This window comes from Ahaetulla prasina, chromosome 7 (genome assembly GCF_028640845.1).
Source record: "Ahaetulla prasina isolate Xishuangbanna chromosome 7, ASM2864084v1, whole genome shotgun sequence".
Classification (NCBI taxonomy): Eukaryota; Metazoa; Chordata; class Lepidosauria; order Squamata; family Colubridae; genus Ahaetulla; species Ahaetulla prasina.
Genome location: NC_080545.1, coordinates 6,368,636 through 6,392,604, shown reverse-complemented (window position 1 = coordinate 6,392,604; position 23,969 = coordinate 6,368,636). Strand labels below are relative to the sequence as shown.

Here is a 23,969-nt window from a genome sequence, read left to right as displayed (position 1 = left end):
GCAATTTCATATAGTAGAACAGAGTAGAATAGAGAGTAGAGAGTAAAGAATAGAGCAGAGCCGAAGGGGAGGGAAGGGAAGGGAAGGGAAAGGAAGGGGAGGGGAAGGGAGGGGAGAGGAGAGGAGAGGAGAGGAGAAGAGAGGAGAGGGGAAGGGAAGGGAAGGGATAACAGAATAGAAGAGATAACAGAAGGGAAGGGAAAGGAAGGGAAGGGAAGGGAAGAGAAGAGAAGAGAAGAGAAGAGAATGGAGAAAGGAAGGGAAGGGAAGGGAAGAGATAACAGAAGGGAAGAAAGAACAGAAGGGAAGAGAAGAGAATGGAGAATGGAAGGGAAGAGTTAACAGAATAGAAGAGATAACAGAAGGGAAGGGAAGGGAAGAGAAGAGAATGGAGAAGGAAGGAAGGAAGAGTTAATAGAATAGAAGAGATAACAGAAGGGAAGGAAGGAAGAGAAGAGAGAATGGAGAAAGGAAGGAAGGAAGAGTTAACAGAATAGAAGAGATAACAGAAGGGAAGGGAAGGGAAGGGAAGAGAAGAGAATGGAGAAAGGAAGGGAAGGGAAGAGATAACAGAATAGAAGAGATAACAGAAGGGAAGGGAAGGGAAGGGAAGAAAGAACAGAAGGAAGAGAAGGAAGGAAGAAGGAAGAAAGAACAGAAGGGAAGAGAAGGGAAGAGAAGAGAAGAGAATGGAGAAGGGAAGGGAAAGGAAGAGTTAACAGAATAGAAGAGATAACAGAAGGGAAGGGAAGGGAAGGGAAGGGAAAGGAAGAGAAGAGAATGGAGAAAGGAAGGGAAGGGAAAGGAAGAGTTAACAGAATAGAAGAGATAACAGAAGGGAAGAGAAGAGAAGAGAAGAGAATGGAGAAAGGAAGGGAAGGGAAGGGAAGAGATAACAGAATAGAAGAGATAACAGAAGGGAAGGGAAGGGAAGAGAAGAGAAGAGAAGAGAAGAGAAGAGAAGAGAAGAGAAGAGAAGAGAAGAGAAGAGAAGAGAAGAGAAGAGAAATCATAAGGCTGGTAGGAACCCTATACCATTTCAGATAATCGGCTGTCCAGTCTCTTCTTAAAAACCTCCAGTGATGGAGAAGGAAGGAAGGAAGGAAGGAAGGAAGGAAGGAAGGAAGGAAGGAAGGAAGGAAGGAAGGAAGGAAGGATAACAGCATAACAGAATAACAAAGTTGGAAGGGACCTTGGAGGTCTTCTAGTCCAGGGGTCACCAACCTCTCAGACCTCAGGGACCACTAAATTCATAATTTTAAATCCCGCAGACCACTAATATGATTTTTTTTTTAAAAAAAGATAAATACTATTTAGTGCAATATAAAAAATGCAAATCATTTTTCTGTGGACCACCACAATATTCTCACGGACCACCAGTTGGTGACTGCTGTTTTAGTCCAACCCCCTCCCCTCCCCTAGACAATGTCAGAAAAATGGCTGTCCAGTCTCTTCTTAAAATCCTCCAGTGATGAAGCACCCATCACTTCGGGAGACAAGCTGTGCCAACAATTAATTGTTCCCAATGTCAAGAAATTTCTCCTTACTTCCAGGTTGGATCTCTCTTTCATCGCTATCCAATCATATATATATATATATATATATTAGCTAATTACATAAACTATTGTATTATCAATGGGATAGATTGTGGGAGAGGAACTACACGCTAACGATGTCAGCTGCTTATAAAGAAAATCTGTACAAAAGAATAGAATAGAATAGAATAGAATAGAATAGAATAGAATAGAATAGAATAGAATAGAATTTTTATTGGCCAAGTGTGATCGGACACACAAGGAATTCGTTTTGGTGCAGATGCTCTCAGTGTACATAAAAGAAAAGATACCTTCATCAAGGTACAACACTTGCAACACAATTGATGGTCAATATATCAATATAAATCATAAGGATTATCAGCAACAAAGTTACAGTCATACAGTCATAAGTGGAAAGAGATTGGTGATGGGAACGATGAGAAGATTAATAGTAGTGCAGATTTAGTCAATAGTTTGACAGTGTTGAGGGAATTATTTGTTTAGCAGAGTGATGGCGTTCGGGAAGAAATTGTTCTTGTGTCTAGTTGTTCTGGTGTGCAGTGCTCTATAGCATCGTTTTGAGGGTAGGAGTTGAAACATTTTATGTCCAGGATGTGAGGGGTCTGTAAATATTTTCACAGCCCTCTTTATGACTCATGCAGGTCCTCAATGGAAGGCAGGTTGGTAGCCATTGTTTTTTCTGCAGTTCTAATGATCCTCTGAAGTCTGTGTCTGTCTTGTTGGGGTGCAGAACCAAACCAGACCGTTATGGAGGTGCAAATGACAGACTCAATCATTCCTCTGTAGAACTGAAAATGTTTTATAGATGGCATTTGCCACCAGCAAGATTGGCCAGGATGTTTCCAAATAGGTCCCCGAATTGTTGGAGATGTAGTCACAAACCAAAGATGTTCTACTACCACATGTGGTGGACCTGCCCTAAGATTAAGAAATTTTGGGGGAAGATTAAAAAAAACTGGCTGGATGAAATAACAGGGCAGAAAATAGAAAACAACAACAACCCGGAACAATTCCTATTGGGCATTCTGGAAGGGAAAATGGAAAAAAAAATACAATATATCATATTGCACAGATTGACGGCATCTAGAATTGTGATAGCACAGAATTGGAAACATCCAGATTATCCCACCGGATCAAATTATAATTAAAAAAAATATGAATGTGCAGAAATGGATAGATTATCGATGGAAATGAAGGAGAGGGAAGATACTGAGTATTATCAAATATGGAATAGACGGTATTCCTGGCTGGAGAATAAGCATAAAATTTAAGGGGAGATTTTTGTCATGAGACTGAATTCTGAATAGAGGTTAAGATAATTTAGATAACAATGTTGGTTTACAGAGATACCTAGAAGTAGAATCTGTAGAATAGAATAGAATAGAATAGAATAGAATAGAATAGAATAGAATAGAATAGAATAGAATTTTTATTGGCCAAGTGTGATTGGACACACAAGGAATTTGTCTTGGTGCATATGCTCTCAGTGTACATAAAAGAAAAGATACGTTCATCAGGGTACAACATTTACAACAAAAATGATGGTCAATATATCAATATAAATCATAAGGATTGCCAGCAACAAAGTTACAGTCATACAGTCATAAGTGGAAAGAGATTGGTGATGGGAACGATGAGAAGATTAAGAGTAGTGCAGATTTAGTAAATAGTTTGACAGTGTTGAGGGAATTATTTGTTTAGCAGAGTGATGGCCTTCGGGAAAAAACTGTCCTTGTGTCTAGTTGTTCTGGTGTGCAATGCTCTATAGCGTCGTTTTGAGGGTAGGAGTTGAAACAGTTTATATCCTGGATGCGAGGGACCTGTAAATATATTCACGGCCCTCTTCTTGATTCGTGCAGTATACAGGTCCTCGATGGAAGGCAGGTTGGTAGCAATTATTTTTTCTGCAGTTCTAATTATCCTCTGAAGTCTGTGTCTGTGTATACAGAGGTTAAATAGGATAAGAGATACCTATGTAGGAAAAGCTGTTATGAGTCATGTAATTTTGACGTGTTTGTCTTTGTTTTATATATATTTTTTGTTTTTGTATATTGTGCTATTTTTTGTATTGTGTATTTTAACTTTTGGAAATTCAATAAATATTATTTTTATAAACTATTGTATTATTTGGAAGCATGTCTTCTGATTTTTTGCCTGGCTTGTGCTGCATTAATCAAGAGCTTCGACTTTATCGTTTTAATAAAAGCCTGCATGATTGCACAGCTATTTAGAAGGATTTCTCTGTATTTCTGGGCTTTGAGGAGGAAAATCCGAAGCATTATTTTTTCCTAGAGGGAGGCCAAAGGGAGAATTCCTTGGTAGAAGGATCCATCTCAGCAAGATAGAGTTCAACACGGCTTATGTCAGCTGATTATTTTATGGTTCGTCGCACAGTCAGCCAGATGTTCAGATCGGCATTTGGCATTTTTTATCCACCTATCGAGTTCTTCCATCTGGGCCAGGCAGATGTGGATGTTAGATGGTGCCAGAGATCTCCCAAAGGTGCTTTTTTCAAGAGGCAGCTGGACTGTCTTGGTTTCCTTTGAAGACGTTTCGCTTCTCATCCAAGAAGCTGATGATCCGACATGATCTGTGTTTAACACACAGAATCATCTATTGTAATATCCTTCCTGTAAAAGACTACTTCAGCTTCAATCGCAACAATACAAGAGCAAACAATAGATTCAAACTTAATGTCAACCGCTTCAAACTTGATTGCAGAAAATATGACTTTTATAACAGAGTTGTTAACGCTTGGAACTCACTACCTGACTCTATAGTCTCTACTCAAAACCCCAAAATCTTCAACCAAAAACTGTCTACTATTGACCTCACCCCATTCCTAAGAGGACTATAAGGGGCGTGCATAAGAGCACAAAAGTGCCTACCATTCCTGTCCTATTGTTCCCTTTATTATAGTATTATATGCATACTTTTACTTATACTTTTACTTATATATGCTTTTTCTCTCATGATAGGTTATTGTTTATGTTGATGATTGTATATACTGTTGTGACAACATAAAATAAATAAAAATAAATAAATAAATGATTTATCCCGGATAGCTTTTATGCACACTGAGAGCTTCTGCACCGAAGACCAATTCCTTGTGTGTCCAATCACACTTGGCCAATATTCTAATCTATTCTAAGCTGAAGAAGATTCTTGGATGAGAAGAGAAACATCTTCAAAGAAAAACTAAGAAAATCCACTTGCCTTTTGAAAAAGCAATTTTGGGACAACCATGACCTGGATGACTGAGAATCTCCATAGACTGTTAGAGATGATAAAAGGGCAAGGGTATGCAAACTTGGCTCTTTTAAGACTTGTGGACTTCAACTCCCAGAGTTCCTCAGTCAGCAAAGTCCACAAGTCTTAAAAGAGCCAAGTTTGCAGACCCCTGGTATAGAGTTTCCTGCCTGAACAGAAGGTTGGACTAGAAGATCTCCAAGATCCCTTCCAATTCTTCTCTTCTCTTCTCTTCTCTTCTCTTCTCTTCTCTTCTCTTCTCTTCTCTTCTCTTCTCTTCCCCTCTCTTCCCTTCCATTGCCCTCTCCTCTCCTCTCCTCTCCTCTCCTCTCCTCTCCTCTCCTCTCCTCTCCTCTCCTCTCCTCTCCTCTCCTCTCCCATTCTCCATTCCATTCCATTCCATTCCATTCCATGCTACATATTCCCCTCAACAATCTGGGTCCTCATTTTACAACCTCGGAAGGACGGAAGGCTGAGCCAACCTTGAGCCCCATCAAAATCAAACTCCTGTCTGTGGGCTTGCAATACTGCAGTCTAACTACTGCACCACCATGGCTCGGGTAATAAGACTATGACTCGCTAAACAAGGACCAAGGAAGTTGTCAACTGATTTAGGTGGAAAACAGCAGCCAAAAACTCTTGACATATAGGTCAGTGGGGGGGGGGGGAATGTACAGCGATTTTTCCTTGAGTAAGTAAGCAAGGCTTGTTGGCTGCTTTGCTGACAGTCGAACTCACTGAATGCAACGGGACTCATTTTTAAGTCAGATGGCACGATGGAAGAGAAGGAAATATTTTAATTATTTCTGAATGGCTGCGTGCACTGACAGCGGTAGATGGAATTTCACCAACCACTAGTAAGATCTGGCTTGAATGTTTTCCCTTCTTGCCAGATACGGCCTTATCTTGACATCTGCCAAGTCATCAATGAAAGGAAGTAAGAAGAGCATGATAAAATGCTTTGATTTGAGTCTGGACCAAGCGCTAGCTTCAGCCAACAGGAAAACAATTCATTGTTTGCTTTGTTTTTTTTTAATCAAGTCTAGGCCGCGAAAGATTTACAAGCATCTGGTTGTATGTCATCTCATTTTGTCTTTGTAAAGAACTGTGGCCAACAGAATAATCCATTTTTCCAGTGACATGGCTGATGACATTCTTATCCTATTGTAGTCTGGTCTTCCTGCTTTATTTTCAAGAGCCTTACCAACAGGAAACACTCAAGAATTCGACCGAGAACGTTGCGTCCTTACAAAGAGATGGGCCTGGTTAGTATTTTCGAATTCTAAAAGCTAAGCTGGGAAGTTGGAAGAACATTTCCGAAGAAGACAATAGCAAAGAACTTGGAATGGTGGCCAGGAAATCCACACAATGGTGAGAGATGGTGCTTAAAGACGAAGAGGGTGGTGTGGTGGACCCTATGCTAGAGAGACGTTTGCTGAAGATGGACTTCAGCACAAGTCCAAAAGCTTGGAAGACGAAACCTTTGGTCCAGAGGTGGGCTTCACATACTGTCACTACCGTTAATACTCTTAATACTCCATGCATGCGTGCAATGTCAAATAACATGGCAATTTTTCTCGCGGCATCAAAAACACAATGATATAGGATGGGATTGCGCCCAGTTCACCTGAACCAGTTTGAACCGGCTGAATCCACCTCTGCTCTGGTCCCAGTGACCAACCCAGATCGGATCCTGAAATATTATCCTGGGACATGTATGTTGGCTCTTCATTCAGCAGTTCAGTGAATCTGCCGTTTCCCAAGAAGGAGGGAGCATATTCATAAGGGTGGGTGGAGAGAAGAGACAACCGAGGCCAGAGCTGGATAGGAGACAGAGGAAGAAATTTAAGATAATAATTCTTTAGAGTATATCCATTGAAATAAGAGTGGTAAAAGTTTAGTCTGGCAAGATTCCGTCAACTGGATCTAAGCAGATGAAGAACGGAACTTCAGCTAGATTATTTTGTGCCCTTCTTGAGCACAGGATATATTCATGTGCCCCAAACAATAGTCACGACCAAAAATCCTCCCCCCACCAGAGCAGGAGACCCTACTTGATTTTTGACATATGGCAGTCCAGTCTCTTCTTGAATGCTTCCAGTGATGAAGTTCCCACAACTGCTGAAGGCAACTTCTGTTCCAATGGTTGATTGTTCCCACTGTCAGAAAATTTCTCCTTATTTCCAGGTTGAATCTCTCCTTGATCAGTTTCCACCCATTATTCCTTGCCTTGGCTTTTGGGTGCTTTGGAGAATAGGTTGACCCCCTCCTCTCTGTGAGACCCCCTCAAATATTGGAAGACTGCTGTCATGTCTTCCCTGGTCCTTCTCTTCATTAGACTAGCGAGGGCCAGTTCCCGCAACCATTCATCGTATGTTTTAACCTCCAGTCCCTTAATCATCTTCGTTGCTCTTCTCTGTACTCTTTCTAGAGTCTCAACATCCTTTTTATAGCATGGTGACCAACAATTGGATGCAGTATTTTAGGTGTGGTCTTACTAAGGCTTTATAGCGTGGTATTAGTACCTCCCTTGAACTTGATTGTATCCCTCTGTTAATGTAGGGTTTCTGCTTGAGCAGGAGGGTTGGTCTAGAACAGAGGTCTCCAACCTTGGCCACTTTAAGACTTGTGGACTTCAATTCCCAGAATTCTGGGAGTTGAAGTCCATAAGTCTTAAAGTGACCAAGGTTGGAGACCCCTGGTCTAGAAGATCTCCAAGTCCCTTCCAACTCTGTGATCCTGTTAAACTTAGATTCTCTTCGGGGAATTGGCTATCACTCTAGACCTAGCCAATTATATCACGATCGACAAAAGAGAAAGAAACTATCAATTTCTTCAATTTTCCTATGCTTTTAGAGACTAATTAGAATATAGGATAATTAAAATCAAAACAGAAAACCCTCAAAGGTATTACTCACATTTACTAAACCCTTTAAATGCTGCGCCTGCCATTACACATAAAATAACATTCAACTACTAACTGGGGAAAAAAAAAGAACTAAAACAAACATTTTAACATCACCCTTATTGGCAAAGAATAACTTTGGGACAGAAATGGGTACTATGGCTGAATAAATGTAAATGGTACATTTATTTATTTATTTAGAAAATGTATATAGCTGCCTACTCACTCACAGCTCCCCTGATTACTACCCATTGCCTGGTTGGAATTGTACTACATTCTTCAGTGGAGGAGGAGGAGAGGTAAAAGGGAAGGTAGAATATTGTAGATTTATCTATTTTAAGAGTTCAAAGGGAGAATTGTAGATCTTCTAATCCTGTCCACATCCTGGATGATTGAGAATCTCCAGAGATAATAGGCAGATGAGTCAGTTGATAGCTTTTCTTACGATCAGCAGCTCAGCCTAGGTAGCCAGAAATGAAGGGGGAAACATTTCACATCATTCAAAGAAACTCACTCTTAAATAAAGGTGACGGTTCCCCTCGCACATCTGTGCTAGTCGTTCCTGACTCTAGGGGGCGGTGCTCATCTCCATTTCAAAGCCGAAGAGCCAGCGGCAGTCAGCAGAAGTAGCCTGCAGTACTGCACTCTAACCACTGCACCATCGTGGCTCAGGTGAATGTGATCCTAGGAACCACATTTGGCTTCAGAGTTGGAGGCGGCAATGCATTCAACTACTTTAATATCTATTTTCTCATCTTCTTAGTAGATAGAACAGTAGTGTCTGTTAGTCTACAATTTTTTTTTTCAAAAAATGGGAAAATTAAAAAGGCTAAAAAAAACATTTACTGAGGAAACGGAGGGCCATATTTATCTCACCTTGGAATCAACCAAAGGTTTGAAAATCAACTTTTCACTTGGCTTGTAAGGGCTGTTCGCCAATCCTTGGATGTAGCGTTATTTAGGGTTTTTCACTCAATACAATATAGGCATTGATCCATCTGGTGCAATGCACCATAATTTCATTTTAAAAGACTAATTGGGGAGAGGACTCACAATTATGCAAATTCCGTGAATCGTAGCAGCAATCTGCTTGGCTGTACGCAAACTCTGTGGCTCCAAAGTCCAGTAACTCAAATTTTCACTGTATTGCCAAAAGTGAATAGCAATTTTAAACACAAAGGTGTTTTTTTTTTTAAAGGGTCTACTTCAAGATGTTAGGAAATGAGAACTTTTATTTACATATTTATTTACCTTAGGGTATCTCTGATGGAAAGGGACGATTTAGAAATAGGAAATATAAAATAAATAAATAGATACATGTTTATATAGCCATCCAGCTGACAAACACATACGTCTGGTTAGCTGTACAACACAACGGTTAAAAACTCTAAAACAATCTAAAAATAAAATTTACCTAGCTGGGAAGGACAGAAGGCTGAGTCCACCTTGAGCCCATCAGGATCGCACTACTGGGAGTCGGCAGAGTTTGCCTGCAATATTGCATCCTAACCACTGCGCCACCATGGCTCTCTATTAGCAATAGCAATAGCGCTTAGATTTATATACCGCTATATTAATATTAATAATTAATTAATTAATTAACAGATAAACAGGAAAATAAAAAGATAAGATCCGAGAATGTGGGTGAACTGCTGGAATTCATTGTTGGAATGCATTTTTTATGCAACAACTACAGTAGTATTCACCCAGTAGATGGCAGTGTTTACAAGTTTGCATCTATGGTATATACTGTACTCTATGCTCTGTTGTTCTTAATACAGTTTCCTGTTTCTTGTTACAGTTAAAAGCAGTTGAGCAGTAAAGCACATGGTGACTGTACTTTTGTTTGCTCTGTGGTGCTATATATAAACAGAATTTCTAAGATGAACAAAGATCACTTAATCTCGGACAGTCATCTTACATTCCCTTAGGCTGTTGAAAAAATGTATTTTAAGGACCTTCTGGAAGGCTAACAGAGATGGGGCAATCCTCACCTTGAGTTTAATGATGTTCCAGAGAATAGGGCACACAGGAGAAAAGGCATTGCCTGGGTCCTACCAAATGGAACTCCTTTGGAGACAGGACCCACAGCAAACATTCTGCCTCACCTGGTGGGATGGGTAGATGTAACAAGGAAGAGGTGGTCCCTCAGATAACTTGGTTCTATGCCTTCAAGATCAATATCAGCATCTTGAGTTGCGTCTGGAAGGAAACTGGTAACCAATGCACTTCGCTAACTGGTGTAACAGATATTTTCCTAGGGACATACATAATTGTCTGTCTAGGAATAGTGCAGTGGCCTAGAGATGGAGCTCTTGCCTAACAATCAGGAGGCTGTGAGTTTGATCCTAGGTAGAGGCAGATATTTCTCTCTCTGGGCACAATATCTACTGAACAAAACTCCGCATTGGCAACAGGAAGGGCATCCAGCCAGTAAACACTCTGCTAGCTCCATTCAATTGCCCAGACTTCACCCTGCAGGGGATTATGGGGTCGTTAAGAAGATGATGATACATCATTGTCTGCCTAGTTGCATTCTGTACCAGATGAAGATCCCAGATGTCCTTCAAGTGAAATGTTTTTTTTCATGCAAAACAGGTATTCATTTAGGCAGGGATGACCATTGAAGGCTGTGTTCCAATTTCTCTCGTCTTTTCAGGTTTTCTAATTTCCCTCCCCAAATAGGACACTTTTAAAGCAATGTCTAGATAACGATTAAAAAATATACCAAACAACCACAAGCTGTAGCTCTATGAATCATAACAAGACATTGATTTTGACACTAGAGGACACCATTGTGAATTAAACAGTCTAACGGAGAAAATGGCATCACTGGCAGATAAATTGAATGACGATGCTTTCAACTTTAGCAATAGCAAAAGAAGCACATTCTCTCTGGAAACATACATCCCTCAGCAAAACAAGGTAAGATGGTTGAGGAAGCAAAGCTTGCTACATAAACTAGAAAAAGCAATAGCACTTAGACTTATATACCGCTTCTCAGTGCTTTTACAGCCCTCTCTAAGCAGTTTTTATAGAGCCAGCATGTTACCCCCAACAATCTGGGTCCTCATTTTACCCACCTCGGAAGGATGGGAGGCTGAGTCAACCTTGAACCAGTCAGGATCGAACTACTGGCAGTGAGCAGAGTCAACCTGCAATACTGCATTCTAACTACTGCGACACCAGGAAGGAGAATGAGAAAGGAAGGAAGGAAGGAAGGAGGGAGGGAGGGAAGGAAGGAAGGAAGGAAGGAAGGAAGGAAGGAAGGAAGGAAGGAAGGACAATAGCTCTTAGATTTATATACCGCTTTCCAGTGCTTTTACAGCCCTCTCTAAGGAGTTTTTATAGAGCCAGCATGTTACCCCCAACAATCTGGGTCCTCATTTTACCCACCTCGGAAGGATGGGAGGCTGAGTCAAACTTGAACCAGTCAGGATCGAACTACTGGCAGTGAGCAGAGTCAACCTGCAATACTGCATTCTAACTACTGCGACACCAGGAAGGAGAATGAGAAAGGAAGGAAGGAAGGAAAGAAGGAAGGAAGGAAGGAAGGACAATAGCTCTTAGATTTATATACCGCTTCTCAGTGCTTTTACAGCCCTCTCTAAGCAGTTTACAGAGTCAGCATGTTGCCCCCAATAATCTGGCTCCTCATTTTACCAACCTCGGAAGGAGGGAAGGCTGAGTCAACCTTGAGCCGCGGTGAGAATTGAACTGCTGGCAGCGAGCAGAGTTAGCCTGCAATACCGCATTCTAACCACTCCGCCACCACGGCTCTTTAAGGCTAAAAGGCTGAGTTTAGAAAAACAAGGAAACAAATTAAAACTTGGTTTGCATTCCCAGTAAAATAAGGGGTGGGTGGGTTGTTGGGAAGGCTCTACTAATTTGCTGGATTTTAGAACTTCATTGAAATAGACCCGAAGCAGCAGAATCAAAATAAGTCTTCTAAGCAGCCACTAACTCTGCTAAAGAAAAAATGAATACAGGTAGTCCTTCGACTTACGACCACAAACTGAGCCCAACATTTCCGTTGCTAAGGGAGACAATTTGTGAAGTCAGTTTTGCCCCATGTTACGACCTTTCTGGCCACCGTGGTTAAGTGACTCACTCCAGTTGTTCAGTTAGGAGCACGGTTGTTAAGTGAATCTAGCTTCCCCGATGGATTTTGCTCGTTGGGAAGATTTGCAAAAAGGGATGACAAGACGCCCCGGGGCACCGCAACCTTCATAAATATGAGTCAGTTGCCAAGCAACAGCAATAGCACTTGAGACTTATATACCGCTTCACAGTGCTTTTACAGCTTTCTCTAAGCGGTTTACAGAGTCAGCATGTCGCCCCCACCCCCCCCAACAATCTGGGTCCTCATTTTACCCACCTTGGAAGGACGGAAGGCTGAGTCAAACCTTGAGCCTGGTGAGATTCAAACTGCCAAATTGCAGTCAGCCAGCAGCCAGCAGAGGTAGCCTGCAGTACTGCACTCTAACCACTGCGCCACCACGGCTCCGAATTTTGATCACGTGACGACGGGGTTGTAAGAGTTGTGAGTGTGAAAAACGGTCATTGGTCCCCCCTTTTTTTTTTCAGTGCCGTGGGTAACTTTGAATGGTCACTAAACGGACTGTTGTAAGTCGAGAACTACCTATACAGCTGGAGCCATGACAGTTACCTTTATTATATTTAATTTAGCATTATTACCTTCATTCTCTTCCTTTGTCAGAGGAAAGCCTCCTCCATTGGAAGAAGGGAATCTTTGGATCCAACCCATTAGATTAAGATCTGTATGGGGAGAGGAAATCGACCATTCAGGCCTACAGATTGATGGTCCTTATAGCATTTATCCAGGTATTATCAATTACTGGAATTGACATTATTTTTTCAACTGGCAACACAGTAGTAGGTTTTACAACACTCATTTTACTCAGATCATTTTCTTTCCCTTAAGCATTCTTAGCAAATAATTCACACAGCCAGTTAAAGATTAAAACAAATTGTAAGATGCAGAATATTGCTTTTTTTAAAACAATTTTTTTTCACATAGCATCTAAGAGCACTAACAAATTAATAAGGTGCTTTCTATTATTAATTCCCATCCGCTACATCATACGAATAACGATGAGTCCCTCTGAATATATTTTCAGTTTGTGGGAATGCACTAAACTCTAAAAACAAAAGGATAAAATATTCACACTTAAAAAAAAAAACCAAACAAACAAACAGAGACGTGCTTTTTATCAATTCAAGACGTATCAAAAATTAAGAAGAAAATATGAGAGGGACAAAATAATTATTTTACGCTGCGTATGTGATAAATGTAAAATCTGCCCCTTCCTCCGAGATAAAGCTGTAATAAAATCCAGTGCAATTTAATTATGAAATGTAAAAAAAAAATGACAAGGTTTAGCAGTGTGTTAATATAATGTGTAACATGCAAGAACATTCTAGATGGTTGACTTTTATCAGCTACTATTACCACGTGAGGCAAGAAATTTTTTGTGCTTGTACTGGCATCCTGTAGGATAAAGGTAAAGGTTCCCCTCGCACATACGTGCTAGTCGTTGCTAACTCTAGGGGGCGGTGCTCATCTCCGTTTCAAAGCTGAAGAGCCAGTGCTGTCCAAGGACGTCTCCGTGGTCATGTGGCCAGCATGACTCAACGCCAAAGGCGCACGGAACGCTGTTACCTTCCCACCAAAGGTAGTCCCTATTTTTTCTACTTGCATTTTTATGTGCTTTCAAAACTGCTAGGTTGGCAGAAGCTGGGACAAGTAACGGGAGCTCGCCCTGTTACACGGCAGCACTAGGGATTCGAACCGCTGAGCTGCCGACCTTTTGATCGACAAGCTCAACGTCCTAGCCCCTGAGCCACTGCGTCCGTTCTCTTGTAGGATAAGGTCAGTCAAACTCAAAGCCTGCAAGCCGGCCCTCAGGCTGCATGGGATCCTTAGATCTGGCCCACAGGTTCACCCTGGAATCAGCGAAGGACTCACCCGCGTTACCTCTGCCAGCAAAAATTGACCCTGGAGAGACCACGTGCAGGAGGCTGTGGTGGCTGAAAATGTAGCCCAGGCGGGCTGCACGCAGCCTCTCTGAGCTCTATTTTCACTGGCAGAGGCTGCAAGGAGGCTGTTGTGGCTGAAAATGGAGCCTCAATGACAGAGGTGGGTTTCAGCAGGTTCTGACCAGTTCTGACGAACCGGTAGCGGAAATTTTGAGTAGTTCGGAGAAACGGTAGTAAAAATTCATACTGGCCCCGCCCCCATCTATTCTCTGCCTCCCGACTCCCAGCTGATCGGGAGGAAATGGGGATTTTGCAGTAACCTTCCCCTGGAGTGGGGTGGGAATGGGGATCTTACAGTATCCTTACCCTGCCACGCCCACCAATCAATGCCACGGCCACCAAGCCACACCCACAGAACCGCTAGTAAAATTTTTTTGAAACCCACCACTCCTTGATGAGTGACGTCAAGCTGGCCACTCCCACCCTGGCCATGCCCCTGCCCCACAAGATCACACACAACCCTGATGCGGCCCTCAATGAAAATCGAGTTTGACACCCCTGCTGTAGGAGATACAAGTGAAGTTTTTCTAGATAGGTGAAATATTTTGAAATGTATTCACTACTGCTGTCAATATAAAACTGTCTTAGGCTAAATTATGGAAAGGAAGAGGAAGGCAAGAGTAGTAATAAAATAGATGGGACTCAGTTAGAATGGTGCTACGCAGATGGAGCCTCAGAAATGCTGAAGGACCAGATCAAGGACAGATCTTCCTGAAGAAACTCATATCTGTGATTCTTGATGAAGGGATCTTTTCTTTTATGTACGCTGAGAGCATACGCACCAAGACAAATTCCTTGTGTGTCCAATCACACTTGGCCAATAAAGAATTCTATTCTATTCTATGTGGTCGCTAACAATCACCAATCAAACTAATCAAAGCTAGGTATGAAATTATTCTGGAACATTCTGAAGGAACTGGGCAATGGATGACCAACACGAATGTGGAAAACAAACATCTAATATCCCACTGCAAAACTTTTGACTAGCTAAAACACCTGAAAAGTGGCTTCGAATTGTGTAGGCCTCATTTTCCCGCCATAGAATATAGGAGAAAATTTGTAAATTGTTGGCTGGGCTATCAGCTCAATGGAAGGCTACCTGCACGAGTCAAAAAGTGGCCTGTGAAAATATCTACAGACCCCTCACATCCTGGACATAAATTGTTTCAACTCCTACCCTCAAAACGACATTATAGAGCATTGCACACCACAACAACTAGACACAAGGACTGTTTCTTCCCGAATGCCATCACTCTGCTAAACAAATAATTCCCTCAACACTGTCAAACTATTTACTAAGTCTGCACTACTATTAATCTTCTCATCGTTCCCATCACCCATTTCCTCCCACTTATGTCTGCATGACTGTAACCTTGTTGGTTATATCCTTATGATTTATATTGATATTGATTGGTTCCTGATTGCTTATTTGTATCCAATGACTATCATTAAGTGTTGTACCTTATGATTCTTGATGAACGTATCTTTTTTTTTATGTACACTGAGAGCATATGCAGCAAAGACAAATTCCTTGTGTGTCCAATCACACTTGGCCAATAAAAAGATCTATTCTATTCTATTCTATTCTATTCTATTCTATTCTATTCTATTCTATTCTATTCTATTCTATTCTATTCTATTCTATTCTATTCAGCTCATGAATAAAATGGGGAAAAAAGTGGACATACACACTGTGAGATTAACAGAAAAACTACTTCTAAGCAATTTAAAGTTATGTCTGAGGTTATCCTGCAATAGATTTAAAACCTGTCTGGAGGAGAACTGTCACCAAAACAATCAGTACCCCATTTTAAAAGAAAGGAATAATGAAACTGATGGAAAAAATTAAAACTAGCAGATAGTGGAAACTGCATTGCATTTAAACTTTATTTAAAGGCTGGGGAAAAACCCCCCATAATTGATTAAAGCTGACAGCACTGGAAGAGAACATCTGACAGCAGAAAGGTCACTTTTAAATGTTCCAGTTGATAATTACATCATACACCCAAATTGTACATTTTAACTCATTCTGTTATCTGAGACTATCCTGGGCCAAAGCAGAAAGAAAACAAGAAACTCACTTTCCATACCTTTGAAAATAACCGCTCACATCAACAGATAAAAATATTACCCCCAGCTGGAAGGATAACTTTTTGTGTTTCTTGCTACTACCTCACCATTGTCAGGTGCAAAGAATCAGGACTACACATTAAGTTCCAGTTAAGTTGATTTATTGTTCGCGCATGCCTACACACAACAATTTAGTCAACGAATGGTCCGCATTAAATTGGTGTTAGATAAGTCAACAGAACTCAAGAAGGGCTGGATGTAGACTGCTTCTGGGAATGTAAAGGCTCTAGGCTGATTCCTTTCTTGACTCCACCCTCAGTCTCTGCCTGTCCTTCTCCTACTCTGTTGATTCTTTGCTTTTTGTTTCCATTCATTTTCAGAGGTCTGAAAGGGAGCAGCTGCTCTTTTTCAAGGGGTTGAGAAGCTTATGAAAGCATGCTCCTAAAGCAGGAAGTGCAGAGGAGGTCATCATATCAGATATTCTCCAACAACGTGCTGAAGACAGCAGGGACTGAAGACAGGACAAGATAAAATAAGGACATCTGCCATGGCACCGTCCACCTCATGCCAGCACTATCTGAATAAAATGCCACTTGTAATAGATTAAACACACAATACCTTCACAGGTCTTTATGAAGAAGAACACATCTTCCTTCTGCTGTCCTTACCATTTTCTATAGAGAGGGATGATTGAAAGCATCCTGTCGTATTATATCACTGTGTGCTTTGGAGGTCCTACAGTTTCAGACAGGAAGGCGGTGCAGAGAGTGGTGAGGACAGCAGAAAATATTATTGGGAGTTCACTACCTTCAGTCCAGGACATGGCATATAAGTGATGCTTGACCAGGGTACACAGAATTATCAGGGATGCTACACATCCTCTCCATGACCAGTTTTCCTTGTTACCTTCTGGGAGGAGGTTTCACAGTATCCAAAGCAGAACTCTGTAATAGCTCTCTACCATATTTTTAACTCTCAAGACTCTTTTTTCCACTATGTATTCAAAACAGACTGTGTGTGTGTGTGTGTATATACATATGTATGTAAATCTGTGTGTGTCTCTGTGTCTCTCTGTGTGTATGCATGCATGTATCAGTGGTGAAATCCAGCTGGATCTATCTGGCTCACGCAATGCGGTAGGGCTGGCAGCAGGAGGCTCCGCCCACTCGTTCAGACGTCATCATGTCCCATGGCTGACCCCCTGTGCATGCGCAGAAGAAGTGCACTCACATCTCTGAGCCAGTAGCGAAGGTAAGTGCGTTTTACGCCTGGCATGTATGTGTGTCTGTGTATATGTGTGTGTCTCTGTGTGTATGTATGTGTGTGTGTATATATATATGTATATATATACATACATATATATATATATATATATATATATATATATATATATATATATATATATATATATATATATATATATATATTATTATTATTATTATTATTATTATTATTATTATTATTATTTATTCGATTTTTATACCGCCCTTCTCCCGAAGGACTCAGGGCGGTGTACAGCCAAAAGTAAAAACAGACAATACAATATACAATTTAAAATACAAATTAAAAAACTTATTTTATAATTGGCCTAAAAAACTTTAAAATATATAAAACTAAAACCCCATTAAAATTAATATTAAAAAATTTAAAATCGATAAAATTTAAAATCGATAAAATTTAAGCCAGCCCCGCGCGAATGAAAAGATGTGTCTTCAGTTCGCGGCGGAAGGTCCGAAGGTCAGGTATTTGGCGTAAACCCGGGAGAAGCTCGTTCCAGAGTGTGGGAGCCCCCACAGAGAAGGACCTTCCCCTGGGGGCCGCCAGCCGACATTGCTTGGCGGACGGCACCCTGAGAAGTCCCTCTCTGTGAGAGCGTACGGGTCAGTGGGAGGCAATCGGTAACAGCAGGCGGTCCCGTAAGTACCCAGGCCCTAAGCCATGGAGCGCTTTGAAGGTAGTAACCAAAACCTTAAAGTGCACTCGAAAGACCACAGGTAGCCAGTGCAGTCTGCGCAGGAGCGGTGTTACATGGGAGCTACGTGAAGCTCCCTCTATCACCCGCGCAGCTGCATTCTGGACTAGCTGAAGCCTCTGAGTGCACCTCAAGGGGAGCCCCATGTAGAGAGCATTACAATAATCCAAGCGAGAGGTAACGAGCGCATGAGTGACTGTGCACAAGGCATCCCGATCACACACACACACACATGAATATATACAGCATATTTACATGTGTGTACATGTATATGTATGGGTATATATATATTTTCTTTGCAAAGCAAGTATCAGAATTTCATTTTTAAATGCGTGCCAGTGCGTTCACGGAAGAAAAGTGACGATCAAGGTTATCTTATCATCTTAACTGCAAGTGAAAAGGTATGAGGGTAATCAGAAACAAGGCAGAGCAAATAAGGCAACTGTTTGTTGTAAAACAATCCTCTTCATTAGGTAGCCCTCAAGTATTTTGAGATTCAGTCTAATCTCCATTAGGTTCGATCTCATTTTGGAGAAGAGTTGAACCTCAAAATGTCTGTTTGACTTGGAGCCCAGTCACCCATCTCAAGAGCCTTATTCTGCTTTATAAACCAAGCTAGTCTGTGTTCACTAATATTATATAATTAACCAGAACCTTGGCAGAGATAAGGAAAAAGAAACATTAGAATACAATGCATGGCAGAATTAAATTACTTATGTGGTATTCAATGGTGTCCCCCCACCATATATTTCTCATAAAGTCTGTGGAAGGCTTTATAAATATCTAAGGCCGCACTAGCATATTGAGGAGTAATAGCAGATAATCCAGTATTAGCACTTCAGTAAACTTTAATTCCTTTCTGTGATCGTAACTATAACTCAGGAGTGAAATGCTGCCAGTTCGGACCGGTTCGCCCAAACCGGTAGTAAAAATGATACTGGTTCACCTGAACTGGTAGCAAAAAAATTCTTTAAAAAGTAAAAAAAAAAAAGTTCTGTCGATCACGTGGCACAGCTGATCGTCGGAACTTTTTTTAAAAAAACTTTTTTAAAGCATTTTTTTTACTACCGGTTCGGGTGAATTGGCAGTAAAAAAATGCTTTTTAAAAAAAGTAAAAAAAGAGGTTCTGATGATCAGTTGTGACAATCAGCTGTGCCGTGCGATCCTCGGAACATTTTATTTTTACTTTTTAAAGCATTTTTTCCCTACCTATTGCCCAAACCGGTATTTTTGTGTAAAGTGTGATAGTTTGTTTTTGAGCTCTTTGTGACTCTGTTGCCCCTCTTGTTGCAGGGGCCATTTTGTGTGAAGTCCACCGGCTTTTGCATTGTGTGTGAGTCAGTTGTGTAGCTTTTGTGTTATTTTTGTGTAAAGTGTGATAGTTGGTTTTCTAGGTCACATGACCACCAAGCCACACCCACCCATTCACATGACCACCAAGCCATGCTCACCCAGTCAAATGACAACCAAGCCACGTCCACCAAGCCACATCCACCAAGCCACGCCCACAGAACCGGTAGGGAAATTTTTTGAATTTCACCACTGCTATAATTTTTCCCTTTTGGCATAAGCTACATTGTGAAGAGTTCAGAAAAGGAACAAGGAAGAACAAGCCAGTGAAACTCATGGAATGAGACAAGAAAAAGAAAATATAGTAAAAACATAGCTCAGATTCACTAGGTTCTCAATTCATTATTTCTCACCTTATTCTTCTTTCTTTACCACCCATTACTTCTTAAGTAGCCCATTCCTACTGCATTTAACTTACTTTTACATTTGTAAAATGTACATTTACAAACTTACATTTGTCTTGACGTACCCAGCTCTCCACAAGGTGGACCGAAGTATGCTCTTACACAAGCAATTTCACTTCTTTCAACATGTGTTATCAGTACTTTTCTGCCAAGGTTTGTGAGCTTTAACATATCTCCATCCACCTTCTCCAGCTACACCATCTACGTCTGCAGCCTTACCATTGTTCAACATTTCCACAGCATTTGTGATTTTAATTAATTAATTAATTAATTAATTAATTAATTCAAGGTGCTGCCTGACTCCAATTGTCTCTGGGCAGCTCAGAATGTCTTATCATTAAAAATCCAAAACCAAACCAAAACATGGTGGGATCTGGTCAATATATAGGTAAAGCCTTATACACTGTAAGCCGCCCTGAGTCTTCGGAGAAGGGCGGGGTATAAATGTAAACAAAAACAAACAAAAAAAGCAAAGGTTCCCCTTGCACATATATGCTAGTCGTTGCCGACTCCAGGGGGCGGTGCTCATCTCCATTTCAAAGCCGAAGAGCCAGCGCTGTTCGAAGACGTCTCTGTGATCATGTGGCTGGCATGACTCAACGCCAAAGGCGCACGGAACGCTGTTCCCTTCCCACCAAAGGTGGTCCCTATTTTTTCTACTTTTACGTGCTTTTGAAACTGCTAGGTTGGAAGAAGCTGGGATAAGTAACGGGAGCTCACCCCATTACATGGCAGCACTAAGGATTCGAACCGCTGAACTCCCGACCTTTCAATCGACAAGCTCAACGTCCTAGCCCCTGAGCCACTGCGTCCCTGGTCAATAGATAGATAGATAGATAGATAGATAGATAGATAGATAGATAGATAGAGGTGGGGGGAGAGGCATAAAGAAAAATGACAGACACTCAAGAGGCAGCCTATCCATTTCGACCCAACGCTTTGGGAGAACAATCAGGTCTCTATAGACTGGTAAAAGAATAACACAGATTTTAACATTGTTTTTAATCCAAGTCACTTTGCTGGAGGCTCCTTGTTTAGCCCTGTAGTAATGGGGAAAGTCCCATTCTAAGTTCATATAACCCTAAGAGTTGAAGGAAAACATAGATCTGTCAATGCAGGTAATGCAAAGTGACATCTGAACCTCCTCCAATTAGGAGCGGGTGTCATTTTCAGGTAGGTGTTTTAAAAGAAGAGATTGATACTATCTTACCTTCAGAGTTCTTCCCTAGTGTAGGAGATGACCGGGCTGAGTCTGAGGATGGGGTCAAATGTGTCATAAGTCATGAGTCCCTGCACACTCTCAAGAGATCTAAATTCAGCCCACCTTGAATGCTTCTCTTATCTCCCGCTCATTTCCCTTGACTGTTAGTTGGCCAGATTCTTGTATGCAATACAAGCGTGCAATAAATCTTTATACTCATTTGAACTTCCTGAATCTCCTGATTTCTCCAGCTCTTGACACTAGCTGATTACTTCCATTCCTTCTTTAAAACCCATGAGCTGAGTTCACATTTGACCTCTCCCGAAGCTAATGACCTCCAAAGGTGTATATTGCATTACTAGCTTATAGTATCTTTTAGAGTCATGGTTTTCAACCACTGTGCTATGGTACATTTGTCATGAAAAGTCCAACTCAGTGAGCCACAAGTAAAGATTGGGAAGTGTTGTGCATCTCCATAGGCATAACTTGCCTCTGTAACCTCATGGGACTTCTGGTTTCGTGATCCAGAAGTCTCGTCTATAAGATGATTAGGGGACTGGAGGCTAAAACATATGAAGCATGGTTACCAGAATTGGGTACGTGTAGTCTCGTGAAGGGGGGACGTGGTGGCTCAGGGGCTAGGATGTTGAGCTTGTTGATCGAAAGGTCGGCAGCTCAGTGGTTTGAATCCCTAATGCTGCCGTGTAACGGGGTGAGCTCCCGTTACTTGTCCCAGCTTCTGCCAACCTAGCAGTTTCGAAAGCATTTAAAAATGCAAGTAGAAAAAATAGGGACCACCTTTGGTGGGAAGGTAACAGCATTCCATGCACCTTTGGCATTGAGTCATGCTGGCCACATGACCACGGAGACGTCTTCGGACAGCGCTGGCTCTTCGGCTTTGAAATGAAGATGAGCACCACCCCCTAGAGTCAGGGACTAGCACATATGTGCGAGGGAACCTTTACCTTTACCTTTAGTCTCGTGAAGAGAAGGATTAGGGGAGACATGATAGCAGCTTTCCAATATTTGGGCAGCTGCCACAAAGATGAGAAGGTCAACTTATTCTCCAAAGCACCTGAAGGCAGGACAAGAAGCAATGGATGGAAACTAATCAAGAAGAGAATTAACCGAGAATTAAGGAGAAACTTCTTCACACTGAGAACAACCAAACAGTGGAACGGCTTGCCTTCAGAAGTTGTGGATGCTCCATCACTGGAGGCTTTTAAGAAGAAACTGGACAAACACTTGTCTGAAACGGTATAGGTCTCCTGTTTAAGCAGGGGGTTGGACTGGAAGACCTCCAAGGTCCCTTCCAGCTCTATTCTGTATATATGTAAAGGTATGTAAGATGATGTACATTCCTACTGCAGAAATGATCTATCACTCTCCTTGTTCCCATCAACATGGCTAACAATGACAGGGCTGACTTATTAATTATTGAAATGCGTCCATCACAAAGAGAAGTCTGCTCTGAAACTCTTTTTTTTTTCAAATAAGAGAAGCGCTCTTGTTAAAACGCGAGAGAATGAGACAGAACGCAAAAACATTTGACTAATTAATTCCCATTTGAAAAAAAAGGCAATAACATTTTAAAAGCTGCAGCTGTTTTTTTACATTGTAGAGAAACAGCTGGCGCGCTAGAGGGTAAAGAGTCAAAGACAGTCAGTTCTTCTAATCAGGAAGGGAGAAACAGAGAGAGGGATTAAAAATGGCCATTTTGGAGATGAAGACAAAGCCAAATTGATGCCTGCATGTAACCTCAAACAGCCTCATATGTTAGTGTCAGGTGTCAACTCGCAAAGGGTCCCTGGCCTGCTCTCGAGCTGCCGTAGGCAAGGGGGATGGGAAACCGGTGAAGCAGCACAGCAGCCAAAGACAGGAGCGTATTCCAGACATCTGTCTCTCAAGGCTGTCTCTCAGGGCTACCCACAGCGGACAGAGGGGAGTGATCTCTACAACCTGCGAAATTGCTCAGTTGGCGAATGTGACTGATGACACAGCCTGGGGGGAGGAGGGAAACAGGGTCAAGCCTCGGCCGTAAATTACGTGGGGTCAGAGTTGGCTTCACTTGGAATGTGCAGACATGAGTCTTCTAATAAATAACTGGATTTGTTTTGAAGCTTGGCTCAAGGCTCATGATTTAATTAGGGCGTCTGTCGGAACCCTGACGTCAGGAACATGTCGCCCAGCAGTGCTGAGCCTGCTTGCTTCCCCAAGTAACTCTGCAATGTTTTACACAGCCTCTTCATGAGGTTAGAGCAGGGATCCCCAACCTCTGGTCCATGCACCAACACCGGGCCACGGCACGGCAGAAACAAGGCTGCACAAACAAGCAAAGCCCCATCCGTGGGATGCAGGCCTCACACGAGACCTCCCAACTTCCGGTTCGTGGAAAAACTTCTCCCCATAGAATCGAACCCTGGTGCCCAAAAGATTTGGGGGCCGTTGCCCTAGAGCAGTGATGGCGAACCTTTTTGGCCAAATCGGAACACCATACATGCGTGTGCATGTGCTTGAGTCGGCCGGCTGGTCTTTGGGTTTCCGGCATGCGCATCAGCCAGCTGGTCTTCGCGTGAACCAGAGCACCAGAAACCCAAAGACCAGGTGGCCGGCACATGCATGCCTGTTTTTTGGCTGTTCTCATTCCATTTTGGGCCCGAAAAACAGCTGAAAATGGCCCCAAAAAGGACCAGTTTTTTGGCCATTTTCAGGCCGTTTTCCGATGCGAAGACCGATGTTGGCCGGCATACCAGAAACCAGAAGAGCAGCTGGTGATGGTGTGCGTGCCCACAGAGAGAGCTCTGTGTGCCACCTCTGGCATGCGTTCCATAGGTTCACCATCATGGCCCTAAAGCCAGTCACCAGAGGAAGTGAAATACGATTTCCCTGATAACTCTAGTAACAGGCTCTGTTGTATGAGACTGCTTCTGGATATGAAAACTCACTTCTATCTTGCCAGGTAAAACTTGTTCTTCGTCCCTAACATCATTTAGACCCAGTTTATCCAGGCAGATATATACATTATATATATATAGACATATATATCACTGTTGACATTGTTAACATTGATTTCTGGCTACATTTTTCAAACATATCCTACAGTACTTCCAGTATCGATATATTTTGCGCTAAGAAGAGAGCCGTGAAAATATTTGCAGATCCCTCGCATCCTGGACATAAACTGTTTCAACTCCTACCCTCA

The 23,969-nt window shown here is 41.9% G+C and overlaps 1 protein-coding gene across 13 annotated transcripts in view; it reads right to left on the bottom strand.

Annotated features, from left to right (window-relative positions):
• The window catches only part of MAGI2 (membrane associated guanylate kinase, WW and PDZ domain containing 2), a 755,967-nt gene that overhangs the window by 207,519 nt on the left and 524,479 nt on the right, over positions 1-23,969 (bottom strand). For 11 of the 13 annotated variants that reach the window (XM_058190302.1, XM_058190300.1, XM_058190301.1 and 8 more), the window contains one exon: positions 12,409-12,489. The exons of the other annotated variants lie outside the window; for them this stretch is intronic. In XM_058190302.1, coding sequence (XP_058046285.1) covers positions 12,409-12,489 — 81 coding nt within the window. The remainder of the gene's footprint in view (positions 1-12,408; positions 12,490-23,969) is intronic. 13 annotated transcript variants of the gene reach the window in all.